The sequence below is a fragment of the Dreissena polymorpha genome, chromosome 5 (genome assembly GCF_020536995.1).
Source record: "Dreissena polymorpha isolate Duluth1 chromosome 5, UMN_Dpol_1.0, whole genome shotgun sequence".
In the NCBI taxonomy this organism is placed as follows: Eukaryota; Metazoa; Mollusca; class Bivalvia; order Myida; family Dreissenidae; genus Dreissena; species Dreissena polymorpha.
In genome coordinates, this window is record NC_068359.1 from 10,460,699 (window position 1) to 10,483,419 (window position 22,721).

Genomic DNA, 22,721 nt, shown 5'->3' on the forward strand with positions numbered 1-22,721 from the left:
CACTGACCATTTGGTCAAATGAACTTATTGTAACAAAACAAAACAGCATTGAGTTCAATATTTGCACTGTAAATAACTGATCACAGTTAATGCTTGGATACTTTAATCTTGTATTAAGTGAAGGGGAAGACAGAATAGCTGTTATACGAAAAAAACTTGCAGCTGAATGATGAAAAAAAATTACCGTCTCATTACTGTATGACACAACAACTTTTCACTCAAAGATATTGGCACATATTTGTGTGTTTTCAATATTGATATTTGATAAAATGATTATGAATATTTAATTTATAACAAGACAACCATACAGTCTCACTTAAAGGCTGCTACAGATTTTGAAAAAGTGAGGAAAGATGCACCTGATCACGAAAAATCTTCCAAACATGCATGAACCACACTATAATTGATCACAAGTATCAATAGCCGTATGTCATTATGTGGATAATAACATATATAAAAATATTGTCTGCAAATGTATGTATATTCATTAATAGCTAGTAGTAAAACTAGTTTTTTAATGAACAAGAGGAAATTTGTAGTGTTAAAAAGGTTGTACTACATGTATAACCATATAAGAACAGTTGCCCCACCCCATGGTGGCCATGTTTGTCAACACACCAGAACCATTTTCAACTAAGCCTAGATTTCACTAGAAAAACTGTTCTGACCGAGATTTATGAAGAATTGACTATTAATGTGACTTATGGAATGTAAAAAAGCTTTTTCTGTACTTAGACCCAGTAACCTAGTTTTTGACCTCACTTGACCCAGTTTAGAACATGATATAATTTGGACGCATCGTCTGAAAAGGTTTCATGAAGATCGAAAAATAAATGTTGCCTATAGAGTGCTAAATGTTGAAGACACACTATGGACAAAAGGCGATCACAAAATCTCAGCATGAGAACTTTGTTCTCCGGTGAGCTTTAAAGATATATCTTCAGAGTTCATTACAATACTGAAACTTATTTGTTCTAGTTCAATATTGGCATACTGGTAATTCACATTGGTCTCTTCTATTGCCTTGTCCAACATGTATGTAAGCTGTGGACTTATGCAAATATATCACCATATTCTAAACAATAACCTTACTACTAGCTGATTATTATACATCTATAAAAGTAATTTGATATACAGTAATATTTGAGCCGTATTCTGTAAAAAGGGTGTTTAATGCAAGTGTGTAAAGTGTGGTCCCAGATTAGCCTGTGCATTCCTTACAGGCTAATCAGGGACGACACTTTCAGCCTAAACTAGATTTTTGCTAAGAAAAAAATATCTTTAAACAACAAATATCATAAAGGCTAATCTGGGACAACACCTTACACACAAACATTAAACCCCCTTTTCACAGAGCACAGTTCATTTCTAGAAGTGTTTAACAACTGTGACTACTTACTGTCGGATTTTCTAAATCCCCATCAATGAGGTCTCGAAAGGCCTTTGGTCTTCTGCGCCTGAAACAAGCTAATATATTTAAACCCTTTGCATGCTGGGAAATTTGTCGTCTGCTAAAATGCTGTCTGCTGAATTTCTAAAATTAGCATTTTCTTCGAATTTTTTTCAAAGAATACTATCAGAATAGCAAACAGTTTGGATCCAGATGAGACGCCACGTTCTGTGGCATCTCATCTGGATACAAACTGTTTGCAAAGGCCTTCAAAATTTGGTTCCAGCACTGAAAGAGTTAAAGGACATTTGCACAGTTTTCATTGCAAAATACTGATCAAAAACTGAACTTCTGCTCTAGAGCACATTGACGTTAAACTTTTTAATGTCTGAAAATGTCATTGCATGTGCAAAGTGGAATTTAACTATGTACTAGGAACAACAATTACATGTGCAAGCCATTACAATGTTTATGTTAAAAAGTGTTCGGAGTACTTATTTTGGCATAAGAGTTTGTGTCTAAAGACACTTTAACAGAGGCACAGATGCCCATGGTAAATCCTGTCTAATTTTTTTAGTAATAATAAAGGCTAAAATAGCATACCTTTTAAGAAAACAGTAAATTGAAGACACCACGATTAAAAGACCAAGAACTACTGCCAGCACGATGACAATAATGAGATTGGTCTGCTTCTCCTTTTTTAAGTCTGCAAAAGTAAAATGTTTAATAGGAGAATCACTCTGGAGAAACAGGGTTTAATGCATGTGCATTACATGTTTCCCAAATTAGCCTGTGCAGTCTGCACTGGCTTATCAGGGAAGGCACTTTCCACCTAAATTTGATAAATTAAGAAGATACTTCACGGAAACAAAAATACAATTAAAGCAGAAAGTTTTGTCACTGTCTAGCCTCTGCAAACTGCATAGGCTATTCTGGGTTAATACATTACGCACATGCATTACATCCTGCTTTATCCAGAGCAAGGCTCATATAAACAGAAATGGCTCTGAATGTAGACATAAAGGAATGGCTCTGAATGTAGACATAAAGGTCTGAATGTAGACATAAAGGTCTGAATGTGGACACAAAGGTCTGAATGTAGACATAAAGGTCTGAATGTAGACATAAAGGTCAGCATGTAGACATAATGGTCTGAATGTAGACATAAAGGTCTGAATGTAGACATAAAGGTCTGAATGTAGACATAAAGGTCTGAATGTAGACATAAAGGTCTGAATGTAGACATAAAGGTCTGAATGTAGACATAAAGGTCTGAATGTAGACATAAAGGTCTGAATGTAGACATAAAGGAATGGCTCTGAATGTAGACATAAAGGTCTGAATGTAGACATAAAGGTCTGAATGTAGACATAAAGGTCTGAATGTAGACATAAAGGTCTGAATGTAGACATAAAGGAATGGCTCTGAATGTAGACATAAAGGTCTGAATGTAGACATAATGGTCTGAATGTAGACATAAAGGTCTGAATGTAGACATAAAGGTCTGAATGTAGACATAAAGGCCTGAATGTAGACATAAAGGCCTGAATGTAGACATAAGGTCTGAATGTAGACATAAAGGTCTGAATGTAGACATAAAGGTCTGAATGTAGACATAAAGGTCTGAATGTAGACATAAAGGTCTGAATGTAGACATAAAGGTCTGAATGTAGACATAAAGGTCTGAATGTAGACATAAAGGTCTGAATGTAGACATAAAGGAATGGGTCTGAATGTAGACATAAAGGAATGGGTCTGAATGTAGACATAAAGGAATGGGTCTGAATGTAGACATAAAGGAATGGGTCTGAATGTAGACATAAAGGAATGGGCCTGAATGTAGACATAAAGGAATGGGTCTGAATGTAGACATAAAGGAATGGGTCTGAATGTAGACATAAAGGAATGGGTCTGAATGTAGACATAAAGGAATGGGTCTGAATGTAGACATAAAGGAATGCGTCTGAATGTAGACATAAAGGAATGGGTCTGAATGTAGACATAAAGGTCTGAATGTAGACATAAAGGAATGGGTCTGAATGTAGACATAAAGGTTTGAATATGGACATAAAGGTTTGAATGTAGACATAAAGGTTTCAGATTGTAGAACAAACCTTGAAGTGTACAAAATTGAGTGTTGGTTTGAACGTTTTCATTTACTGATAATTAGTAAATGAAAAACAAGAGCACCGCATAACGGGTGCCACGCTCAGCTGCGGGTGCAGTTTTAAATAAATGAAAGCTTGTCAGATTTTTTTTTTATAGGTCACAGTGCCCTTGACCTTTACCCTAAAGACCCCAAAATGGGTGTGGCATGTAGAACTCATCAAGGTGAAGCTACATATCAAGTTTCAAAGTTGTAGGTTGAATCACTTTGATTTTAGAGCCAATGTTCAAAACCTTAACAAAATGTTTAGGTTTTAGCACGACGCGGACGGCGAACGACGAGCTGGCTATGAAAACAGCCGAGCTAATAAGCTTAAGGATTTTGATGTTATATACAACATGTTGTAAATTACTATATAACATCAAACAAAATCCTTAAGCTTTTCAGACACTCAAGTCCTCTCCTTGGGCAGAGCTAGTGTTTTATGTCTTTGAAATGATCTTGAGAACACTTCTGGGTGGGTTGTTAAGCAGATACCATAGCCATTCCTAACAAACACTATGACATATAATCCGATGGTAGCTGATGAAAGGAAGTAATTTTCAACATACATTTTTAAGATGATAATCAAAAAGATCTATTTCATTTACTTCCTCAAAATTTTAATAAAATAATATGCAGTTTATTCAAAAGTCCTGTGATAACCACAACAGAGAGACGTAAATTATCCTCAAATACAGCTTACATTTTTTTTAACAATACCATTTCTTTTAATTTTTGTCTTTTCCTTTTCAAAACTTCAAATCTCCATTTTTTTAATGTTCAATTCTCCAATAACTCCTAACTAAACAAGTGATGAACTATACAGTTACATAAACAAAGTAAAATTTTAAGCAATACCTGAAATTTCATCCTTCAAATTTTGTATCTCTTCGTTTAATATAGTAGTTTTTACAGTTTGCGTCGAAGTTGCTGTGTTTTGACTATCAATAGGTGTATTGGAAGCTGGCATTGACGTATCTTGAACAGCGCCTGATGTATAGGAAACAGGAATTGATGCATCGGAAGAAGTTGTTGACGCATCAGTTAAAGGTGTTGATGCATTAAGAGCAGTACTTGATGCATAAGTAACGGACGTAGAAGCACTGGAAGCAGTAGATGATGCATCGGAAGCAGATATTGAATAACTGGAAGAACTTGAAACAGTGGTGGAAGATACTTCTGTAGAAGAGATCACTAATGATACAGTTGTGCTGAAGTCTTGTGTGGTGGTTGAAGATACAGGTTCAGTTGTGGGTGATAAAATTTCAGATGTTGATGAAGCTACAATAGAGAAATCATCATTTTAGAAGTAAAAACATGTTATGTAATAAGTAATTTCTACAATTCTTGCGCTTTAATCTAATACTAAATATGTTGTAATTTTCATTAGACTATATACACTAGTATGATGACTCTATATGGCATTGTTATATGGTTTCTAATACTCAACTGGGGATGTCACATGCGTATTGAACCTTGGTATTAAAATACATGTAAAAAAGTTTTTAAAAATCTTGGATTTTTTTTTATAGAGTAAACCAAGTAAATACAAACATTTTATGTCATTCACAATTTGTTTTGTAAACTAAAATATCATTTTATTTATAGTATTGAATGATGATAAATGTTTTTTTGTATCAGTATAAGAAACTAAACACCAAGGTTATGGGAAAAAATCAGGTTTTAAATCTTTTCCTCATAGACACTTAACTATAAACTATAATTAACTGTGCAATTCATAGCAAGGTTTACATGTAGGCTACCTTCATACAAACCAACAGTGCAATACCTCCATCCAATCTCAATTCATTGGGAAGAAACTGTTCTTTTTATATTTTCATTTAAAGCAACCTTTACCAGACAGGCCCAAAGGCAATTCCACACTAAGTTTGCGTGTGAGCTTACTACGCCCAATTTATAAGCACAATACCTCTTTTATAACTCAAGTTATTGAGAAGAAACTGTTTTCAAATTTTTAGTAAATTTAACCTTTACCAAATTTAGCCAGAAATAAAATCCATATCATTCAAGCTTGGTATACCCTAAGTTTTGTCAAACTTGGTTATTGCTTTATACAGTTACTGCCAGATAAACCAAGCAAATACTTGCCAGATAAACCCAATCAATGCTGGCCAGATAAACCCAGCCAATGCTTGCCAGATAAACCCAGTCAGTGCTTTTTAGATAAACCCAACCAATGCTTGCCAGATAAACCCAACCAATGCTTGCCAGATAAACCCAGCCAATGCTTGCCAGATAAACCCAACCAATGCTTGCCAAATAAACCCAGCCAGTGCTTGTCAGATTAACCCAGCCAATGCTTGCGAGATAAACCCAACCAATGCTTGCCAGATAAATCCAGTCAATGCTTTCCAGATAAACCCAGCCAATGCTTGCCAGATAAACCCAACCAATGCTTGTCAGATAAGCCCAGCCAATACTTATAAGATAAACCCAGCCAGTGCTTTTTAGATAAACCCAACCAATGCTTGCCAGATAAACCCAACCAATGCTTGCCAGATAAACCCAGCCAATGCTTGCCAGATAAACCCAACCAATGCTTGCCAGATAAACCCAGTCAGATAAACAGCCAGATAGCTTGCAAGATATATTCTTACCCTTATTTTTTCATGATACTACACATACTATTTTGTTTAACATTTTTGTGTGGACAAAATACACGCCTGGACTAAAAACACATGAAAGTTGTCAACGGCTTACCTACAGTTACCGAAGTGATAGTTGGTGAACTTGTTGACACTACAGAAGTTACTGCCGTTGGTGTTGAAGTTGTTGTTACAGGTGAAGTATCAGATGAAGCTGTTGTTGTTAGCAATGTTGTAGGTGTTTCTGTTGTTGGTAAAACTATTGTTTGTGGTAATGTTGTTGTTAACGCTATTGTTGTAAGTGATAGTTTTGTTGATGGTTCTGTTGTTGTTACTGGTGATGCTGTTGTTGGTGGTGCAGTTGTTGCTTCTGTCGGTGGAGGTGTTTCTACAGCTGTTGTTGTTGACAGCAAAGTTGTATTCTGATTTGTTTCTGTTGCTGCTGTTGTCAGCACTGATGAGGTGTCTGTTGTTGTTGTTGTTGTTGTTGTTGTTGCTTCTGTTGTTAGTGTTGTTGTTATTGATGTTGTTATTTGTGTTGTTGCTGCTGTTGTTGGTTCTGTTGTTGCTGCTGTTGTTGGTTCTGTTGTTGCTGCTGTTGTAGGTTCTGTTGTTGCTGCTCTCAGTTCTGTTGTTGCTGCTGCTGCTGTTGTTGTTGTTGATGGTGCTGTTGTTGTTGTTTCTTCTGTTGTTGTTGCTGCTGTTGTTGTTGTTGAAGTCTGGATTGTATCTGTTATTGCTGCTGTTGTTGCTTCTGTATTTGTGTCTGCTTCCAATATCAGGGAGGACATGACTATCAGCACCAGACAGATTGCTGAAAGAAAACACAATCAAATATGAGCCTTTTATCTGACTAAAATTCCCACACTGCTTTATGCAAGGGCACGTACTTCAGGACTATGTGGATCTGCACTTCATGGTGATGACATATTCCAAGTGTAAAAGTCCGACAAATCAATTTACTGCATAAGATATCATTTGCTGTTGCCACATCATCCAAATTAAGGTATGGTTACCCCAACTTAAGGCCCCCAAAAAGGTTTGTTTCCACTAACAAACCAAAACTAACTTTTTGTATAAATTTTTGGGGCACTCCAGGTTCAGTTTTCTATCATTTTTGCTACATTCAATAATATTTGTGCAATTAACATTTACATATATTAAGAAAGAATGTTGAATGGAGCTAAAATTTGAAGATTTCTGTAATTCGATATCCTAGTTAACAACTGAAATAACTTGAGCATGAAAGACTAATGTGTTGTTAAGTACCTGCCATTATAGATATAGGTGGAAAAAACAGCTTTTTTGCCTTATGGAAAAATTCTTATACTTACACAAATGTGACAGGGAGGTCTTCATATTTGCAGGAATTCTTCACAGATTAAAACTGAAAGTAAAGGACATATAATTAAATTGATTAAATGTGCAAGCAGTAATGAAAAGCAGTAAACGTATCTAAGTGGTAAAGGGTTAAATATGTATCTAAGTGGTAAAGGGTTAAATACGTATATAAGTGGTAAAAGGTTAAATACATATCTAAGTGGTAAAGGGTTAAATAAGTATCTAAGTGGTAAAGGGTTAAATACGTATCTAAGTGGTAAAGGGTTAAATACATATCTAAGTGGTTAAGGGTTAAATACGAATCTAAGTGGTAAAGGGTTAAATATGTATCTAAGTGGTAAAGGGTTAAATACGTATCTAAGTGGTACAGGGTTAAATACATATCTAAGTGGTAAAGGGTTAAATAAGTATCTAAGTGGTACAGGGTTAAATACGTATCTAAGTGGTACAGGGTTAAATACGTATCTAAGTGGTACAGGGTTAAATACATATATAAGTGGTAGAGGGTTAAATACGTATCTAAGTGGTACAGGGTTAAGTGTTTATTTGAGTCTCATTCTGGAAAAACAGGGCTTAATGCATAAAGTGCACTTTCTACCAAAACATGGTCTTTGTTGAAGGGAAGTCTCTTTTAAAGAAATATCCAGTATAAGCAAAAAGTAATATTTTATAGTAAAATCAATTTAAATGATGCATTTATGTATGCCAGTGTCTATTTTACATATAATTTATAAACTCTTGTTCTTTCATTTGTTTTTCATAAAAAGAAAACATTATTAAAACAAAAATTAATATGATATTTATCAAGTATTTTTACAATTACAAAACTTAAAATGGAACTTTCTGATAAAACCTACAATTGTATACGAATCTTACTTGGATTTGTTACCAAGGAGTTTGCGTACCCAATTTGTTAAGTTAAGAATTTCTGTTCACTCACTGAGAATCCAAACTGGGAGATATGGGCGTAATAATATTCCTCGCAACGAAAGATTCTGTGTTTGTTGCAATAGTAGAGATATTGAAGATGAGTTTCACTTTGTTTGTATTTGTCCATGTTTTAGTGACAAAAATACCTTAAAAGGTATTTATATGTTAATCCATCTGTGTTTAAGTATCACCAATTACTGACTTCATCCGATAAAAACGAACTTGTCAAGTTGTGTAAATATATAAAAGAAGCATTTGTAATTCGCAATTCATTTATCAATAATACCATATAACCGGTATCACCTACAAATCTTTCTGTCATTATATGTTCAGAAAATTTACTATATGCTTTTTCTTCATTTGTATTTTTTTGTTTGTGTTTTATATATATATTTGTTTTCAACTTAAACGTAATGAAAACGTGACATATTTATTTTATACTGTTTGTATTAAGACGATGTACTTATGTATAAGTCTAAATAAAATGTCTGTTCTGTTCTGTTCTGTTCTGATAAAAACACAGAAACTAACCTCTTAACATTTCAGCATTTTAAATTCAAATAGAAGTATAAGAATTATTTTAACACTTAAATGATTTTTTTTTAAATAAATCCATCATCCATTATGGCATTAATGACACACATTCAATGTTATCATCTAGCAACTGTATGCTGTATCTGTCACCGATACGAGTCTATGGTTACTATGGATACCAACACAGCCACTGTTAAACATCATTGAGAGGTTGTGAATTATATTGTTCCACCTAGCAACGAACAGTACAGCAGTATCATCATAAAAACTGTGAGTTAAAGGGACATGTTCAAAGGAAGAATCCCAGTTATGAAGGTTATCAATTACATACAGGTATCCAATTGTGATAAATCATTATTTCAAATAACGTGCATCAGTATCAACAGCTTTAAGCTGATAAAGGGTTTACTGTATTTTTTATTTTTAAGTAAATACCTTTGATAGCATCTAGCAATAATGTGACTTTTGGAAAACATTACACCAAAATGTACAATTCATATACATGTATGGGCATAACTATGTCAAATTACAAAATCAAATTATAAGGGTTACTTCCCTTGATGAATATGTTTATACTTTATACAGCTCGTTCTAACAACATGTTATATGTTTGGAAGGCTATTTTGTAATATTATCTTGGTCTTCATATTTTTGAAACCATTTACTGTTTTATATTGCTATATATAGGAAAGACAATTAGTGACATGAGGTCAATTTTTCAAAAATATGCAAAATGCTGAGAACAATTTTATTCAGCTTTACCTTTTTAATTGTTAATATATACTAGTGCATTTGATGGCATATATTTCACACTAAAGAGAGTGACATACAGTTCTGTACAAAAATAAAAACCTTTTATTACACTCCTCTTTTTATAAATTCCATGAAATATAATAAATAATTAATAACTAATTGTTTCTGTGGAATATAGGCCTGTTAATTGAATGGTCTCAGGAGCCATGGCAAGAGCATTGAATATTAAAATCCTTTCCATTCGCAAAGTAAATTAGTCCCATTAGAATAATTCTGTGAAAAAAAGACACTGCAGTGTTAAGACTATTGAGGGTAATAACAAGATAGTTACAATAAGCAGATGACTAATGATATCTGGCTGAGTCCATTAATGGTAATTAACTGCCCTGGCAGTTGCAGTAACTCGTGCAACACATAAACATAGTGTTAAAGGAACTCTTTCACACATTGAAAAAAAAAATTGTTAGGGGTCATTATCAAATAAATGGTATTTGCATGAAATATTCATTAAAAATATGCATATTCCTGTTTCCCATAGTAATTATGAATTCATGCAATCTTTAATGAGCAAGAGGGCCCTACTTTGCTCACCTGAGTTTAAAGCAAAACAAATCGTTATTTAAATTAAATGACAATTGCCAGTCCCGGATAACATATAAGGCAGAGTAGACAACAGCCTATGGGCCTGCGACTTTTAGGGGCCCCGTGAAAAAATAATTTTTTTACTTACTTAGCCTGATATAATTACTTGACAAAGCCAATTATCTTACATCAATGGTATGCTCCAATTGAAGGCTGGACATTGTCTTACCAAGTGACAATCAATTATTATCCCAAACAGCATTGTTTTGCTGGTGCTTTTGTTTTTGAGATTTCATTAAATTTTTATGCCTTTAAAAGGACATTGTCACCTTTTATGTCGTGCCAGCACTGGGAGGTTAATTTAAAATAGTGAAATCAACTGGGCTCTCGCGTTCTTGTAGGCACTAGGCTGACAAGAGGCCTTGGGCCCGAAAAGTTTCACTGCCTCTGGGCCTCAGCGGTGCTAATCAGGCTCTGACCATTGCAGGTCCATTCTGGCCAACTTGTTCAAAAATGGTTTCAGAGGTGAAGTTGTTTCCTTAATTGTTTATGACAATGACTGACGATTAAAACATTAATGGACAGTGACTGACTAGAATAACTTGATGACTTTGGTGAACTAGAAATATATTATACCTCAACAAATCATTTGATTTCTCGAGATAGGATTCCAGAAGACATTATATTGATGCATAACAAATGGCACGCTCTCTAAGAGTGAATTCTGCACACACAAAATTGAGGACAAAGTACTTGGAATTGTAGCATAACAAAGTAAATTACTAACAAAAATAAATTAAATATTATTAAATTAAATATTATATTAAATATAAGTATACTAAATATTATACGCATTGAAAATTATAAACAACAGAATTGTAATGCTATTAGCGGGTCACGAAATTGGCAAACTCCTACTATATGCTTTGGAGCGGTGTCAATACAATGAATCAATACCAATCTAATTATATATGGGGCTCAGCTAATAAATGGAACATGTTGTAGAGTGATGCCAGATGATAATACAGATGATATCTTATAGATAACATCAAACTTGTCAAACCAAGTTAATTACTCATTGCTTATCTCCCTAATTAGACATGTCTCGAGTATGCGGACAGCCCATTGATTGTTGTATGATTTCATGGAAATAGCGGACTGCCATCCTTATTTGTATATCGCATATACATGTATATCATAGTACTTTGCTACCTTTTAGCACGTGGTTTTGCACAAGATACTGTCCGAAATTGTACGCGTCATCATTGGGTGTTCCAATCTAAATTAATACACTGTTATTTAGTAGAGGGCAGAATACCATACACACGGTTGAATATTACGGTCACACAAATTGTTATTGTCATGGGGCCAAAAGGCCATTACATTTAACTTATAGTTTATGAAATTTTACCAACATTTGAAAACATTATGTTAGAATTAAATCAATAGAAAAAAAATTGTTACAAACATTGAAAAGGACGTGAGTATGTTTAATATGAGTGTAAAAAACTATATCACAAAATGATTTTCTTCTATTTTACTAATGACCTTCAGTCATGACCTTAACCTTGGATCAAGGGGCCTGGATCTTGTGTGAAATGGGCTTTAACCATGCCTATCACTTCTGTCCAGTTATTTGAAAGTCCATTCATAGACGGCTAATTTATCATATGAAAAAGTGTTGATTTTATTTGACTTAAATTGTGACCTTGACCTTGTACCAAATAATCTGGGTACGACATTCCAGCCCATCATGCTCATCACCTTGACCTGTTCCAAATAATCTGGGTACGACATTCCAGCCCATCATGCTCATCACCTTGACCTTGGACCAAATAATCTGGGTACGGCATTCCAGCCCATCATGCTCATCACCTTGACCTGGGACCTAATAATCTGTGTACAGCACTCCAGCCCATCATGCCCATCACCTTGACCTGGGACCAAATAATCTGGGTACGACATTCCAGCCCATCATGCTCATCACCTTGACCTGGGACCAAATAATCTGGGTACGGCATTCCAGCCCATCATGCTCATCACCTTGACCTGGGACCAAATAATCTGGGTACGACATTCCAGCCCATCATGCTCATCACCTTGACCTTGGACCAAATAATCTGGGTACGACATTCCAGCCCATCATGCTCATCACCTTGACCTTGGACCAAATAATCTGAGTACGGCATTCCAGCCCATCATGCTCATCACATCTGCCAAGTAATTTAAAGTCTACCCAAGCAAGACAAAGTACTGGTACAAGTTTAAGTATACATCAACTTCGTTTGTATTATCTTTTCGACTTCAAAGGGATACTTAACACTGTGAAGAATGCTTGCAACAAGTATAATAAAACAAAACATAAAACACAATGAACAACAAAAAAATCTGATATTTGGTTCCTGTTGTATTGTGTTTCTTGTTTGCGCAATGATAAACACATCCTGATGTATATTGATAAAAAACTTTGTGTTTTCATGTACACCTATGTTAACCCATTTATGCCTAGCGTCTAGAAAATAGGCCTTGGCAAACAGCGTAGACCCAGATGAGACGCTGCATGATGTGGCGTCTCATCAGGATCAGCGCTGTTTGCTTAAAGGAATTTCTGTATTAAATATTCTAAATATAGAAATAAATATACTAGACATCCCTAATTTTGGAAATAAAATGATCCAATTTAGAAGGATGGGAGAGTCCACTAGGCTTAAATGGGTCAAACATTATTATTTGAGCTTGAATGCATTTAAAGCCTTATGCCTATTAAGACACTCTGGTGTCTCATTTTCTGGGTAGAACCAGTACTTGGTGTCGATGAGAGAAGATTGTAAGAATGCTCCTAGAGATGGGATCGCCCCTCGGACCTCCTGATTGCTAGGTACACACCATAGTCAAAACTGGGACCTCCTGATTGCTAGGTACACACCTGGGACCTCCTGATTGCTAGGTACACACCTGGGACCTCCTGATTGCTAGGTACACACCATAGTCAAGGACCTCCTGATTGCTAGGTACACACCTGGGACCTCCTGATTGCTAGGTACACACCTGGGACCTCCTGATTGCTAGGTACACACCTGGGACCTCCTGATTGCTAGGTACACACCATAGTCAAGGACCTCCTGATTGCCAGGTACACACCATAGTCAAGGACCTCCTGATTGCTAGGTACACACCATAGTCAAGGACCTCCTGATTGCCAGGTACACACCATAGTCAAGGACCTCCTGATTGCCAGGTACACACCATAGTCAAGGACCTCCTGATTGCCAGGTACACACCATAGTCAAGGACCTCCTGATTGCTAGGTACACACCATAGTCAAGGACCTCCTGATTGCCAGGTACACACCATAGTCAAGGACCTCCTGATTGCTAGGTACACACCATAGTCAAGGACCTCCTGATTGCTAGGTACACACCATAGTCAAGGACCTCCTGATTGCTAGGTACACACCATAGTCAAGGACCTCCTGATTGCTAGGTACACACCATAGTCAAGGACCTCCTGATTGCTAGGTACACACCATAGTCAAAACGCCAGCAGTACCTTGACATAATTTCAAAACTTTATTTTTTTCATAGGGTCTTCCATACCTGACCTTCAAATGTTATTCGTGTGATGCTTTTTTACACATATTAATGGCACTGTGCAGATACATTAGTTTTATTGTATTATAGGAGTGGGGTGTTAAATTAACTTTTTTAAACTATATTGAATATATAATTTAATGAAGTTTCGCAGCATAAAGTTATAACATCTTCTATTTCGTTGACATAAATCATGACAAAAATAAAAAAGCATGCATTTCAGAAACTGTTTTTCAATGAAATGGCTCTTATATTTGGTGACTTTTATACCTGATGAAAAATAAATAAAAATTACAATATTTTATGCCATTCTAACACACATGAACATATATCTTTAGAAGGGTTACCATATTATTCCATATATTTCTATTCCTGTCATTGAAACCATATACAGGTATTTGGGTAATTATAAAGTGGTTATTTGAAGAAATATGTAGACGAAAGTAAGTTGATTCTTTCCCAAATGCTCACAATTTTTCAATGGAAAGCCAATTTTCCCAAGCACTTCTCATAAAGAGGCATAATGACAGTATGGAATATAAGAAGACAATTGTTATCCCCACGTTTTTCAGAGAAAAAGTGGGGATATTGTATTGATGTGCATCTGTCTGTCCGTCCGTCCTGGCCACCTGCTCCTCCTACACTATTAGCACTAGAACCTTGAAACTACATGGTAGCTATGAGCATATGTGCGATGGTGACATTGACGGAATTTTGATCTGACCCCTGGGTCAAAAGTTATGGGGTTGGAGCTGGGCCGGCCACGTAGGCCACGCCCACCCAAAATTGCCTTTTACTATAATTTCTTCATTTCTACACCGATTCACTTCAAATTGATACTGAATCTCTCTTATGACAATACGGTCAATCTCAGCTATGCATGGCCCCATTACCGACCCTAGGGCGCCCTGCCCACATAGGCCACGCCCACCCAAAATTGCCTTTCACTATAATTTCTCCATTTCTACACCGATTCACTTCAAATTGATACTGAACCTCTTTTATGACAATACGGTCAATCTCAACAATGCATGGCGCTATTACCAACCCTGGGGCGCCCCGCCCACATAGGCCACGCCCACCCAAAATTGCCTTTTACTATAATTTCTTCATTCCTACACCGATTTACTTCAAACTGATACTGAACATTTCTTATGACAATACAGTCAATCTCAACTATGTAAGGCTCCTTTACCAACCCTGGGGCGCCCGCCAACATAGGCCAGGCCCACCCAAAATTGCCTTTTACTATAATTTCTTCATTTTTACACCGATTTACTTCAAATTGATACTGAACAGCTCTTATGACAAGACAGTCAATCTCAACTATGTAAGGCTCCATTACCAACCCTGGGGCGCCCCGCCCATAATAGGCCACACCCACCCAAAATTGTCTTTTACTATAATTTCTTCATTTCTACACCGATTCACTTCTAATTGATACTGAACTTCTCTTATGACAATACGGTCAATCTCAACTATGTATGGCCCCATTACCAACCCTGGGGCGCCCCCCCCCATAATAGGCCACACCCACATAGGCCACGCCCACCCAAAATTGCCTTTTACTATTATTTCTTAATTTCTGCACCGATTCACTTCAAATTGATACTGAACCTCTCTTATGACAATACATTTAATCTCAACTATGCATGGCCCCATTACCAACCCTGGGGCGCCCCGCCCACATAGGCCACGCCCACCCGAAATTGCCTTTTACTATAATATCTTTATTTCTACACCGATTCACTTCAAATTGATACTGAACCTCTTTTATGACAATACAGTCAATCTCAACTATGCATGGCCCCATTACCAACCCTGGGGCACCCCGCCCACATAGGCCACGCTCACCCAAAATTGCCTTTTACTATAATTTCTTCATTTCTACACCGATTTACTTCAAATTGATACTGAACATCTCTTAAAACAATAAGGTCAATCTCAACTATGTATGGCCCCTTTACCAATCCTGGGGCGCCCCGCCCATAATAGGCCACACCCACCCAAAATTGTCTTTTACTATAATTTCTTTATTTCTACACCGATTCACTTCTAATTGATACTGAACTTCTCTTATGACAATACGGTCAATCTCAACTATGCATGGACCCATTACCAACCATGGGGCGCCCCTGGGTCAAACATGCGGCGTGGGGATACGCGTCGGCCTCTGCCATTTCTAGTTATTGCAGTCTTGTGTGATCTTGCTCTTTGACCTCCGGATACATGTGTTAAGACTACACTATCATTATTTCTAACAAATTGTTCTATAAAATTGCCTGATATAATTTATTTGATGTTACAGTCTAGAATAGATTTCTGGACATATGAGTAGGAAAAGGATCTGCATAAGTTTTACTAACCTAGCTTAACCCTTTCCCACTCAGAAGCAAAGTGGCCATGTGCAAACAGCATAAAACCAGAACAGCCTGCAAGTAACTCGCAGACTGTTCAGGTTTTATGCTGTTTGCTGCTCATCAGTATCTAAGGTTTGGAAATGAAATTAAAAACTTAAATCTAGTAAGAAAGGTCTTTGATTAAATTTAACTTTCTTAGGAACTACAAATGCTTCAAAATACGTTTTCTAAGTGGTTAAGGGTTAAGTAACTTTTACTTATTGCAGGATGCAGATTTAAACAAGAGCACCGCATTGCGGGTGCAGACCGCTCATCTATTTTTCTTTTTAAAGGTGTAGGGACCTATCTCAATTTCAATCACAAAGGAGGGAGGGGTGGAGTGGAGAGGGGTGTATAGTGTAGGGGTGTTGTCATTTATTACATTATCTTCCAAAAATGCAAAAACAATGCAAAAAAATATATATATTGGGATGGTTGGACGGTATTTCAAAAATAAAATAATAAAAATAAATATTTGTGTTTTTTAACCATGTTTGAAAAAAACAAGAGATGTGTTTGTCAGAAACACAATGCCCCCTATTGCCCCGCTTTGAAAATTTGTATTGTTTTTTTTAACTTTTGACCTTGAAGGATGACCTTGACCTTGAACTTCCACCATTCAAAATGTGCAGCTTTATGAGAAGGCCGCTTTGAAATATTATTTTTTTGACCTCTGACCTTGAAGGATGACCTTGACCCTGAAGGATGACCTTGACCTTGAACTTCCACCACTCAAAATGTGCAGCTTCATGATAACGCTGCTTTTAATTTATTTTTATTTATTTTTTACCTTGAAGGATGACCTTGACCTTGAACTTCCACTACTCAAAATGTGCAGCTTCATGATAACGCCGCTTTGATTAAAAAAAAAATTCTTTGACCTTTGACCTTGAAGGATGATCTTGACCTTGAAGGATGACCTTGACCTTGAACCTACACCACTCAAAATGTGCAGCTTCATGATAACGCTGCTTTGATTTATATTTTTTACCTTTGACCTTGAAGGATGACCTTGACCTTGAACTTCCACCACTCAAAATGTGCAGCTTCATGATAATGCCGCTTTGAAATTTTTTATTTGTTTTTTGACCTTTGACCTTGAAGGATGACCTTGACCTTGAAGGATGACCTTGAACTTCCACCACTCAAAATGTGCAGCTTCATGAAAACGCCGCTATGAATTTTATTTTATTTTTTTTACTTTGAAGGATGACCTTGACCTTGAACTTTCACCACTCTAAATGTGCAGCTTCATGAGATACACATGCATGCCAAATATCAAGTTGCTATCTTCAATATTAAAAAAGTTATGGCCAATGTTTAAGTTTTCGGACGGACAGACGCCATATATTTGACATTTGACCTTGAAGGATGACCTTCACCTTCACCTTTCACCACTCAAAATGTTCAACTCCATGAGATACACATGCATGCCAAATATCAAGTTGCTATCTTCAATAATGAAAAAGTTAGGGCCATTGTTAAAGTTTTCGGACGGACAGACACCATAAATTTGACATTTGACCTTGAAGGTTGACCTTGACCTTTCACCACTCAAAATGTGCAGCTCCATGAGATACACATGCATGCCAAATATCAGGTTGCTATCATAAATAAAGAAGTTATGGCAATTTTAGCAAAATTTAATCATTTGACCTTGAGAGTCAAGGTCATTCAAAGGTCAAGGTAAAATTCAACTTGCCAGGTACAGTACCCTCATGATAGCATGAAAGTATTTAAGTTAAAAGCAATAGCCTTGATACTTTAGAAGTAAAGTGGATCTAAACACAAAATGTAACCATATATTCAAAGTTACTAAGTAAAAAAAGGGCCATAATTCCGTAAAAATGACAACCAGAGTTATGCAACTTGTCCTTTACTGTCCCCTTATGATAGTCTGCGAGTGTTTCAAGTATGAAAGCAATATCTATGATTCTTTAGGGGTAAAGTGGACCAAAACACAAAACTTAACCAAATTTTCAAGTATAAAGGGCCCATAATTCTGTCAAAATGCCAGTCAGAGTTACATCACTTTGCCTGCACAGTCCCCTTACGATAGTTAGTAAGTGTTGCAAGTATGAACGCAATGGCTTTGATACTTTAGGAAAAAAGTGGACCTAAACACAAAACTTAACCAAATTTTCAATTTTCTAAGTATAAGAAGGGCACATAATTCTTTTAAAAATGCCAGTCAGAGTTGCATAACTATGCCTGCACAGTCCTCTTACGATAGTTAGTAAGTGTTGCAAGTATGAAAGCAATGGCTTTGATACTTTAGGAAAAAAGTGAACCTAAACACAAAACTTAACCAAATTTTCAATTTTCTAAGTATAAAAAGGGCACATAATTCCGTCCAAATGCCAGTCAGAGTTACATAACTTTGCCTGCACAGTCCCCTTACGATAGTTAGTAAGTGTTGCAAGTATGAAAGCAATGGCTTTGATACTTTAGGAAAAAAGTGGACCTAAACACAAAACTTAACCAAATTTTCAATTTTCTAAGTATAAAAAGGGCACATAATTCTGTGAAAATGCCAGTCAGAGTTACATAACTATGCCTGCACAGTCCCCTTATGATAGTTAGTAAGTGTTGCAAGTATGAAAGCAATAGCTTTGATACTTAAGGAATAAAATGGACCTAAACACAAAACTTAACCAAAATTTTCAATTTTCTAAGTATAAAAAGGGCACATAATTCTGTCAAAATGCAAGCCAGAATTATCTAACTTTGCCTGCCCAGTCCCCTCATTATAATAAGTAAGTGTACCAAGTTTGAATGCAATAGCATTGATACTTCATGAGAAAAGTGTACCTAAACGCAAAACTTAATCGGACGCGGACGCGGACGCCAAGGTGATGAAAATAGCTCATAATTATTTATAAAAAAAAAATGATGAGCTAAAAAAAAATTATTTCTGTACTCATTATCAACCAAAATTTTTTTATGGTAACAAAAATTTAAACAAGGGACAAAATTGTCACAAAACCAGGTTTTCAATTTGAAAAAAAGTCTGATAAAGGGAGACAATTCAAAATGTGCATTGTTACCCCATTGTGTAAAATTTTTATTCTATTTTTACTTGTGGCGACCTTGATTTTAATTTGAAAAAAAAGTCTGATAAAGGGAGACAACTCAAAATGTGTATTGTTACTGATTGTTCATAGTTACCCCCTCCTTGTTTCAAAATCAATCTATTTTTAGTTGTGGCGACCTCGATCTTGGAGATATTGACGCAATTCTTTCGCGCGACACACCGTCCAATTGTGGTGAACAAATGTGCCAAATGATTTAAAAATCTCACAATAAATAACATATTGATGGCCCGGACAAGCTCATTTATGGTAATTTTTTACCTTTGAACTCAAAGTGTGACCTTGATCTTGAAGATATCAACGTAATTGCTTTGCGCCACACACCGTCTAATAATGGTGAACAAATGTACCAAATGATTTTAAAATCTCAAAATGACCGACAAAGTTATGGCCCGGACAAGCTTATTCCGCCCGCCCGCTGACAATCTCCAATCTAATATCCAGTTTTTTCCTTCGAAAAACCTGGTTAATAATTTCTATATACATCATATGCCCCTCTATCCGCATTTATTTGTGTTACCATAATAATCCAAAATTTATGAAGTTAAATGTTGGAGAAATGTGTGCCTACAGACAGCCAATGTGACAAATAGATGTTCATGTGATTTCCAGTATAACCCCTCTAATGGGTAGTGGGAGGTATAACTTTTTTGCTGATTTGAGGTTGTCTGAAAAAATCAGTGGATGAAACCATAGGCAAAACGGACGAGATGGACGAGAAACTATTTAGAATCTGCATATCATTTCTTACGAGATACAAAGTAGTTTCAAGCTCAACCCTCCACATATTAAGCCATTTATGCCTATCGGACTCTCCCATCATTCTTATTTGGATCAATTTATTTCCAAAATTAGGGTTGTATAGTATATTTATTTCTATATTTAGAATATTTCTTACAGAAATTTATTTAAGCAAACAGCGCAGACCCTGATGAGACGCCACATCAAGCGGCGTCTCATCTGGATCTACGCTGTTTGCAAAGGCCTTTTTTCTAGACGCTGGGCATAAATGGGTTAATAGGTTGATCACTTCATCTTAACCCTTCACCACTTAGATACATATTTTGACTCATTTGTAGTCCCATAGAAAATTACATTAAATTAAATACCTTTCTTACTAAATTCAAATTTTAAAGGCATTCAAATTTTAAAGGCTACATTTCCAATCCTAATAGTGACTGATCAGCAGCAAACAGCATAAAACCTGAACAGACTGCGAGTTACTTGCAGGCTGTTTTGTTTTTATGCTGGTGCAACGCAAAAGCCATTTTTTCTTTGCTTCTTATGGGGGAAAGGGTATTAATCACACATAAAGTATTGAAAAAATGAACTCTGGTTATGAATTTACATGAAAATCAAATCATCCATTTATGGCAGGATACTATATTGCCAAACAAATCAATATACTACATACTTAATTAATTACACAATTTACTACATTTTTCTTCCTGAACCATTGAAGAATTTTAATCTTCCATATTGTTACAAATGTCACCAAGTTGACAAATTACAAAATGTAGTCACCCTAATCAAAAAGTTGAGAACAGACATTTTTCGGCAAACATTATTAAACCATTAACATTACCCTTGGTCATTAAATTAGCATCAAAGCAGGAAAGGGGAACTTCTAAAGTGAACAATTGAATATTGTCCATTTGAATAGAAAATGAAGGAAGTGGTCAATAGTACAATTGTAAATTTCACTTCTTTTTAACTTTTTAATTTCAAAGAACCTTTTCACCACTCCAGCTAGGATTTGAAAAGGGTTGGTACTCTGTCAAAAGGGTATGTTGGCATGCCCTGTCATATGTCACTTCGCATATTGTCAAGAGATAGCATGTGTTTCATTTAAACGAAAAATGTCATAAAAGCGGAAAGTGTCGTCCCTGATTAGCCTGTGCAGACTGCACAGGCTAATCTGGGACAACACTTTAAGCACATGCATTATGCCCAGTTTTCTCAGAACACGACTCAATTTATCCTTTAACAATAGCTTACAAGGAGTTTGAACCTTCATAGCAAATCCCAGATTTGTCTATTAAATATTAAAAGAAAGTTCAGTATTTTAAACTGCTGATAAATAATATCAAATCAAATATTCAATGGCTCGAAAGTCAATAAGTGAATGATACTCGATAATTTACAGATAAAATCTTTTGATTGAATGTTCTGAATCAAATATTTCAATAAAGCTGAATACAAGTGTTCTGTAATTGATCACTTAAAAAATCTCATTATGTTATTAATTATCTAATTAAGACATAACTTGAGAATCTGAAGACAAAAGCCACACTCCCTATTTACATCCTGATAGTAGCATGTTAGTTTCTGTTGGGGCTACAATAGTATTGTTAAATCATTGATATTAGTGGGACATTAATTTCCATTGATTTCACATCAAGGAACTTAACGCAAACACATTATATAATGACTTAAGCAAATGACTCATTTTTCCAAATCAGAAATCAACAGATTGTTTGTGTCCAAGAAAAGTCATTGTTTGAACAACTACCAAATTAAATATTGACTTAAATAAATGATTTTACAGTATTGGATGTGCTCTCAGTAGAATTTTTTTGGATGCTCTGGGAATTCCCAAAATGGTCATTGGCCCCAGAAGACTTGAGAGGTGGGGTACAGTGCATGGTGACCATTGGTCTTAAAGAGCAGTCCAGTGTGTCTTGTGAACTTGGTATAGAGCGGTGCATTGAACCTGTGTGAACTTGGTATAGAGCGGTGCATTGAACCTGTGACCCATGGCACTACTGTGATACCACTAGACTACAGGTCTACTCGAATATTGGATGGTTCACACTGTTTAATATCATCTGCTAATCAAAAAAAAATTACTGAAGTTCCTTTTTCAATTGTCCAAGGATGCATTGCAAAACACAACATAGTTCAACATATTACAATCATCTAAGCTGTAGCAACTAAGTCTGTCTTTAGTAAGCTTGATTGTATCAAGTCATTGACTTATAGACACAATCTCAAGTCTGTTTTCTGGGAAGAACCAGTACTTTGTGTCTTAGACAGATTCTGAGAAGAGCCCTCAAATGACCATCAAACCCCTGAATGTAACAAGTTGTTCCTATAAAATTAGCTAGAAATCACTGCTTTCATACAGCAATAAAACTTTCAAAACCTATTTAGAGACAAATTACAAACTAATAAAACTGCGTTTAAGATAAATACAATGCATAATTTTTAAAATGTTTTTTAAACTGATTAAATACCTAACTTGGATCAGATGCACAAAATTGACAAAATCCAGGCCAGGATTTGTGATCAAACAAGACATGTGTTTGTCAGACAAAATCCAGGCCAGAATTTGTGATCAAACAAGACATGTGTT

General features: G+C 35.8%; 1 protein-coding gene across 12 annotated transcripts in view; it reads right to left on the bottom strand.

Moving 5' to 3' along the window:
* Positions 1–22,721, bottom strand: part of LOC127880978 (mucin-5AC-like) — a 38,145-nt gene that overhangs the window by 12,185 nt on the left and 3,239 nt on the right. For all 12 annotated transcript variants that reach the window (XR_008049837.1, XR_008049838.1, XR_008049844.1 and 9 more), the window contains exons 2-6: positions 7,480–7,532; positions 6,261–6,959; positions 4,398–4,820; positions 1,994–2,096; positions 1,400–1,457 (exon numbers count right to left, since the gene is read on the bottom strand). Coding sequence is in view for 3 of the 12 variants with exons in the window: in XM_052428532.1 (XP_052284492.1) it covers positions 1,400–1,457; positions 1,994–2,096; positions 4,398–4,820; positions 6,261–6,959; positions 7,480–7,504 (1,308 nt within the window). In the remaining 9 variants the exon portion in view is untranslated. The remainder of the gene's footprint in view (positions 1–1,399; positions 1,458–1,993; positions 2,097–4,397; positions 4,821–6,260; positions 6,960–7,479; positions 7,533–22,721) is intronic.